This window comes from Zingiber officinale, chromosome 2B (assembly GCF_018446385.1).
Source record: "Zingiber officinale cultivar Zhangliang chromosome 2B, Zo_v1.1, whole genome shotgun sequence".
Classification (NCBI taxonomy): domain Eukaryota; kingdom Viridiplantae; phylum Streptophyta; class Magnoliopsida; order Zingiberales; family Zingiberaceae; genus Zingiber; species Zingiber officinale.
The window spans coordinates 111,737,386-111,745,251 of record NC_055989.1 but is presented as its reverse complement, the minus strand read 5'-3'; the positions used below and the strand labels follow the sequence as shown (position 1 = coordinate 111,745,251).

General features: G+C 33.7%; 1 protein-coding gene across 1 annotated transcript; it reads left to right on the top strand.

The window, feature by feature from the left end:
- Positions 1–452: 452 nt before the first annotated feature.
- Positions 453–5,964, top strand: LOC122046819 (WUSCHEL-related homeobox 8-like). Its single transcript, XM_042607714.1, has 4 exons — positions 453–1,076; positions 4,949–5,461; positions 5,627–5,671; positions 5,787–5,964. The coding sequence occupies exons 1-3, from the start codon at positions 809–811 to the stop codon at positions 5,638–5,640; spliced, it is 795 nt and encodes a 264-aa protein (XP_042463648.1). The 5' UTR covers positions 453–808; the 3' UTR covers positions 5,641–5,671; positions 5,787–5,964.
- Positions 5,965–7,866: the final 1,902 nt, after the last annotated feature.

The following is a 7,866-nucleotide window of genomic DNA, read 5'->3' as shown; positions in this document are numbered from 1 at the left end:
AATCAACAATATCAAATTTGAGATGACTATAAAAATTTTTCTCTAACCATTAAGATAAATTAAAAAATATTTATAGTGATCTAAAAATTCAACATCTCTTAATTAAAATATTTAGATATTTTTATAAATAGATCATAATTAAAAATTAAATCTTGAATATTTAAAAAATAATCAAACATCATTATTATTATAACATAGTCCAACGACTTTTTTGTGCGAATAGTTAGCAATGATGTGGTCAATGAATTTGATTGAATGCTCACCATGCATGATGATGAAAATTAGAATTGCCATTGAAATTGAATGATGTGACCTGACACGTAAAAAATGAAAATAAAATAATAATATTTTTCTTTGTTAAAAATCTGTTTTTTTTTTTTGTTAATTTTTTATTTTTGAGCACAACGAGAAACGACGACTTACGAGCAGTGCGACTGTCTGAGCCTGTGAAAGCAGTCGTTTTCATCATTCCTTGAGGTCGCTCTCTGCTCACTCCAGCGCTCCACTTCTCTTCTTGCATCCCTTTTCTATCCCTTCCAATTCCTTTGATCCCCTCCTTCCCAATCCCTTCTCCACCCCGCCTCTTCGCTTTCCTTCAGCGGTTGCAGCGCTTGCTTTTGGCGATTAAGGAAACAAAGCTCTTTCCTTTTTTTGTTTTTTTCCTTTTGTCCAGTTCTTCCTTTCTTCCACAGGCACCGCCTCTTTTGGCCCTCTTTTGCCCGGTTATCTAAACGGCGAGGCGTCGTCGAGAGCCGCAAGCCCGAAAGGTGGGTCCTTGACGAGGGAGAGAGATAAAGATGGGATTTTGATGGAGGCGGCGCGGAGAGCGGCGTGGGAGATGGCATCTTCTTCGTCATATGGTGGCGAAAGCGAGAGAAACAATGAGTCAGGGGAAGCGAGAGGAGGAGGAGGAGGAGGAAGTGGAGAATGGATTGGTGAAGGCGCTCTCTACGTGAAGGTGATGACGGACGAGCAGTTGGAGGTCCTCCGCCGTCAGATCGCCATATACGCTACCATTTGCGAGCAGCTAGTCGAGATGCACAAGGCCATCACCGCTCACCATGACTCCGTCGCCGGTTAGCCGCTCTTCTTCATGTGGAAAAGAATATTCTCTGTCGGCTTATTTATGCTATTGTTTATTTTATGATCATTGACATTTGTTGATAATAATCGCTATAACTCTATTTGCGCATTGATGTTTTTGAACCTACGATCTCATTATCCATTTCGATTAATTAAGATTTTCTTGTGTACATACTTTTAGCTTCAGTTCCTCTTTTTCTTTTGGTTTAGTAAACAACAATTTTTTTGGATAACATAATTGAGGAAGATGCTTCACAAAGTTGCCTGGATATCATCTTTGATTTGCTAGAAGAATGCATTCTATGCGATTTGAACTAATGATGGACAACTCCACTTGTTCATCTAAAACTAACAGGCATGGAGTATTCTAGCTTCGACACATTCTCACAGAACTTGTCTCTGTTACCATGTTGAATTGGGGAGACATTTATTTCTTCCCCAAATGACTTGTCCATGTAAAACTGATGGGCTGATAGCATCTTAGCCTCAACATGAGTGATTTGAGTTGGTTGATTCCATTACTTTGGCAAAACAAAAAGAGATGAAGGTTGATGTATGCTATGGCTGCAATAAATTCTGGCATAACCTTATGATAATTATTTGATACGAACTTCTTGGAGTGGCAAATTTCATGTTCGTAGATGGCCTAATTGTTGTGTACAGAAGTACACTGATCCATTGTATCGATATATCTTAGAAGGTGTCCTCTCAAGTGAAAGGTCATTTTGGAACGAAATGGACCCTAACATAACATAACATGAGGATGATTTTTGAAGTTAGGATGCTTCACCCCTATTAGTCCCACAAGGACAAAAGTACAGTGGTCTATTATCTTTATATTAGAGGATGTCACCTTTGAAATTACTAATTTTAGGATACAAGGCTTCACCCTTATTCAACAAGATGCATTTTTTTTAAGTTTCTTAAACACTCTGGTCGGTTAGCAAGTTATTGAACAACAATATTATCTTCTTTCTTTTTTTTTTTGTGTAATTGTATCAACTATCTAATAGTACTCATCTGTGCAATACTTTGACAACTTAATTAGCAGCGCTCATTTCCACAAAGTTGCTCAATAAGCCTAATTTGCTAGAGATCCACACAAGTGAAAGTGAAAGAGATTGAGAGGGCTTGGAAGATTAGTAAGGAATGAGGATTTTCTATTTATGGGGATGATTACGAGCTAGATATTTTTACAATGAAAAGATTCTAGGCAATTGTCCAGAATGATCTGAAGGAGAACCTAGAAGAAAGCCCATGGACCAAGAGGGTGGCACAAAGAGAAAACTAATTGGTTTTTTCTTGCATGAATATACTATTATTTTCAGATGCTCTGATAATGTTGCATTAGGTTTCTGTTTGTCAAGGAATGCATCATGATAGATCTTATAACTTTTGGTTGCTACACATATTGACTTTGTTCTGTTAAATGACTTAATCAATCATCTATATAAAATTTATGAGCATGAGAGTGGGACAAAGAAAAAAATGGGTCTTGGTGTTATGCATTAACAATGTTCAAAATTATCTCGATTTGATTTTGTGCTTGTGAATAGACCATCCTAGTTTTCCGTCTCCCTATGTATGGATTGTTCACATTGTTTTTATATTTGCCTTTTGTATTTTTATTTATTTGTTCAGTAGGAGTCAAAAATGAGAAACTACATTTTCAGCTATAGGCATTTCTATAAAATTATCATCTTTATACTTGTAGATTTATGTTTTTCCCGATTTCTTGAGTTAACTGTGATAGTGCTATATCAGAAGATGAAACAGCAAATAGAAAAATGAAAATTATGTGTGTTTTTTTTTGTTTCTTTTGATTCCCAATTTTGGCTTTAGCTTGAGATGGAATTGTGAAGTGTCTTACATTAGGCATTGGGTTTAATCTACTCCCTATTAACAACACATTGAATTACACAGTAATGATTTTGTAGACAGAATTTTCATAAATTGTAACTATGAAGTTGATGAACAAAATGTACAGACCGAATTGTTTGTGTACTCCAGTGGAGTAAATAATCATTCATTTCAACATTAACTTTCAACATTTTTCTTTGTTGACTGATCATTTATGAACCTTATTTCAGCAAAACAATAATTGAGTTTGAAGCTTGTGTGGGCAAATATGATTTTGTAATAATGTATATTCCTAAAAATTAGGTTTAAAATATTTCATAAATCATGGGATCATGATTTCATAAATTATGAGATATGATAGTGTAGAATTTTCAATGAAATATAGAGAGGATGGACTAATAGAGAGTTATATGACAAGACTTGTAGCTAAGGACTATACTCAAAACTATGAGATTGATTATTAGAGACTTTTACTTCAATTACAAAAATGAATACTTTTAGAAATTTTACTATTATTAGCAACTAATTATAGTTGGGAGTTACAATAGTTTGATGTCAAGAATGCAATTTTGCATAGAGAACTAAAGAAAAACGTTATATGGAGATAATTTGGATGCTCAAACTATATGTATGTAAATTGAAGAAAGTCTTATATGGACTTAAGCAATCATGATTTGTTAGAGTTATGATTGCCATGGGATATAAATAAAACTAAGGGGATCATGCATTGTTTATTAAACACTATCCTTTAACGGTAGTCATTACGCTCTTAGTGTATGTTGATGATATAATAGTGACATGAAATGATGATAAGAAGAAACAATTTCTTAGTTAATATTTAGCAAAGGTGTTTGAAATCAAAGTATACTTCCTTGAGATTGAGGTGGCTTACTCTTAAGTAAGATATTTTTATCTTCCAACAAAAATATATTAAAGATCTCCTTAAAGAAACATGCAAACCAATGAAAGATGCCACAGTAGATAAGAGAATGTATTGAGGTCATATCATATGTAATAAATGTGATGCATAGTCCAAAAGAAGCTCATCTTCAAGCAGCTCACCGAGAATGACAATATCTCAAAGGAACACCAAGAAATTCTATTTAAAAGAAATGGAGGTTTGGTGTTAGAGCCAAATACAAATGTTAATTATGTTGGGTCAGTGGTTGACCTCTCGATAGGAGGTCAACCACCAGATATTGCACCTTTATGGTTAAGTAACCTTGTGAAAAAAAATAGTGAGAGTCAATTCTTGGATTTACAACGACGAAAATTTGATGTTGAAATTATCTAGAGGTTCCTAAAGGATAATCCATTTTTCTCCTAGGATTGGAGAAGAGATTGCACTAAAGAGTATCAAGAATTCTTAATTATTTTTGACTGCCACTACTAAAATTGTGTAACTCCATCTAGAATTAGATTGGATTACTATTGGGAAATCCATTTAGGAGTTGTGTAAAGGATTAAAGGGACTTCTTATGCAGACTCACGACGAGGTCTCTAAGTAATCCAACATTCAATCTTGGTCAACTCTAATTTTTATAGAGTAAAAGTTAAAGTCCGAAAAAGAGTAATAGACAATAGATATTAGTATTTCCACGTGTCTCGTATCATTAGGATAAAAGTCTGCAATTAACACAGCTGACAATATGTTACAAGATGATCAAACGAAACACATTGACATTGAGAGATACTTCATAAAGGAGAAATTAAAGAGCATGTTGGTTTGTACCCTTTACATATCTACACATGGACAACTTGTTGATATACTTACTAAAGAGATGCAAGTAATTTAATGCATCCAAGCTGAGAATGATGTTAATTCCTAAAAATAGGTTACAAATACTCTATAAATCATGGGATCATGATTCCATAAATTATGTATTATAATAATGTAGAGTTTTTAATGAAAAAGTTGTTATTGTACAAAAAATAAGTTGCGTTAATAATCTATATATAGGGGATAGTTTATTTAGCTCTATATGCTTATTGGTGGTTGTTTTAGGAATGCGGCTTGGAAACCTCTATGGTGATCCCCTGATGGCATCCACTAGTCAGAAAATCACTGCTCGGCAGCGATGGACTCCAACGACTATGCAGCTACGGCTTCTCGAGGCTATGTTTAATGAAGGCAATGGGACTCCAAGCAAACAGAAGATAAAGCAAATAACAACTGAGCTATCTCAACACGGTCAGATCTCAGAATCTAATGTCTATAATTGGTTCCAGAATAGGAGGGCACGGCTGAAGCGAAAGCAGATGGTTGCTTTAGTAAGTAATACTGAATCTGAAGTTGAGGCAGATGAGGAATCCCCAGATGAAAAGAAACCGAGACCCAACAGCTACCACCAAGAATGCATGCTTGTCGGCATCAGTAACTATATGCAACTGGACGCAGAAGGTCATTTTCTGGCATCTCCACTGAATCAAACACAAGGTGCATATCGTTCAAATGACAGTTCAAAGTCTTCGGGCAGCTATGAACAAATGTCCTACGGAAACATACTATCAACCCCAAGTAAGTTTCTGCTCAGCCGAAGTAAAAAATTTGTCTTTAACATCGACTAATGAATGCTATACAATTTCAGTATATCATTGGATAGGTACTCTCCTTTTTTTTTTGTAAAAAGTTTCAATAAGCAGGGTGTAAATGGCGATAACCCGTTTTCTTTTTTCTTCCCAGCTGATGGCCCTTGATGAATTGGCACAACAAATGCCTTCTAATGTGGTTGGATTTGATTGTTCTTTACTTTTAGCTGCAATTTCTACTTTGCTAGTGGCTTCTTTATTATTTTTTTCTCTATCCATACTAGTTATGTCATCATTTCTATTTTTTTTTGTAGGTTGGAATGGTTTTATCATGAAGGAGGCTGCTCAATCATCCCACAAGTTAAAAAAAGAGAGAGAAGAATGTTATATTGTACTGATTTCAAATATATTAAGTAATATTATAAGTTTTACAAGTCCACATAATTGGTTACGTTTTGGATTTATAATTCAGATTATCTTCATTTGACACTAGATCTCTATGTTTATTGGTCTAGCAAATGGATTGCTAACAAATAGTATTAGACAACAAACACAAACTGTCAACATAATATTAAGAACAAATTTACAGCACTTGAACAGTGTCATTCACAAGATATTAAAACACTCAAAAGAACGTCCCGGTTATCTTATTTCTCATAAAGAAAATATCTTTATTTCATAGCAGTGTAGTTGTAGCAAGTCACCGCTGCCATGATCGCATTCTCCTCTGCCGTTACCTCACCGACGCCACCAACTTCTCCGATCTCTATTAAAGCACGGGAAAAAAGGGTTATGTTTTTTTTGACAAAATTCCCTTGAATGTATATCGCTTAAACAAAGCTAATAATTTCTATTATTCTCTGACAATCATGCAGGCCAATGAAAATTGGATAAAAAATCAGAAGGCATCCTCGTTTTTTTATCAGAATAGTCGGAATAACTCCCTTTTTTTTCATTTATTATTAGAACAACTCATTCTATCCCGTGTCATTACTATCTTTACTTTTGACACTAGTATAATATCTAGACGTTTGTAACTGTTATAATTATAATAATTACGATCAAATAGCTACTATAGAATTATATATGTAATTATAACAGATACGGTTTTATAATTACTATAATATACATTATATTTTAATAACTATAATACATAGTCCATATAATATGAATAATTATCTTTAATTAATTGGGTCAATATTATATTATAGCAACACTTTAATTCTTATCAATATTAATAACAATGTGATATAACAATTACATAATATATATAAGTACTTTATCTCTTATCAACATTAGTCAGCACTAATTAATGTTGGTCAATATTATATTATATTAGTTATAAATCATAGTTAGTATTTTATTTCTGATAACAACAATTAACATTATGCATTATATTATAGAATCTACGGTCTTGTGACTATTATAATTGTGTAATTGTAGTAGGTAGAAAATCGCTATAATTATATAATAGTTATATAATCATGTTATTATAATTACATAGTAATTATAATCTCGTAATTATTATAATAATGTAAAAATAAAAATAGTTTTAGAGAGTAAAATATATATAATGATAGGATTAGATTTTTTTTTTTTTGATGATTCTAATAAAAAGGGAATGCCCTTTTGATTTTTACCCAAGAAAATTTATGATCAATCAATGCTAAATGGATATGTACCCTTAAAGAAAAGAAAGGAAGAGTGTTTAGAGTAAGTTGAGATTATTAGAGTTTAAGGTTTAGGGTAAGTTGAGGTTATTATAGAGGTTGGTGGTTGGAGTTGAACTATAAATTGGCAACTTCATCTCTATCCATATATAAAGTTAATATTGTCCTTGGGGCATGGTGTGATGGTAAGAGGTTGGATGAACGCTTATGTAACGAGGGTTTAACACTCATGCAAGGCACCTCATATGACTGCAGTGTTCAAATCATTCGTGATGATAGACCATTCTGTTAGATTGCAATACATCATATACAAACTAAATGATGTATCTACAACAGGATCTAGCTTCTATCAATCTCTAAAGAACAATAGAAAATGAGACAATAGCTCATGAATTATCGATCTAAATTCATTGCTATGCTATGACCTCTTACTTGTCGTCATAGTATCCCGCAAGCACAGCGGATGTCTTCTACTGGATTGAGCTGGCAAACACGTTCCTTCTCAATGGGGGAGAAGAAGCTAGAAGAGGAGAGCAAGGTTCAACATGCCCTAATGAGCCTTATCTCTTCCCTTTATACTTGACCCAACCTATGGGGACTATCCACTATAAAAGCTCATGTCTCATTAACAGTCCATCAATGTTAATGAACCAGGTTATTGGATCTACACATTAAATCCACATCCATTTAATCCAACCCCTCTGTATATGCTTGAAATATTAGA

Coding starts and splice junctions, on each gene's coding strand:
- LOC122046819 (XM_042607714.1), top strand. CDS start 809: ATGGAGGCGGCGCGGAGAGCGGCGTGGGAGATGGCATCTTCTTCGTCA. Junction 1,077..4,948: donor TCACCATGACTCCGTCGCCG/GTTAGCCGCTCT, acceptor TGGTTGTTTTAG/GAATGCGGCTTGGAAACCTC.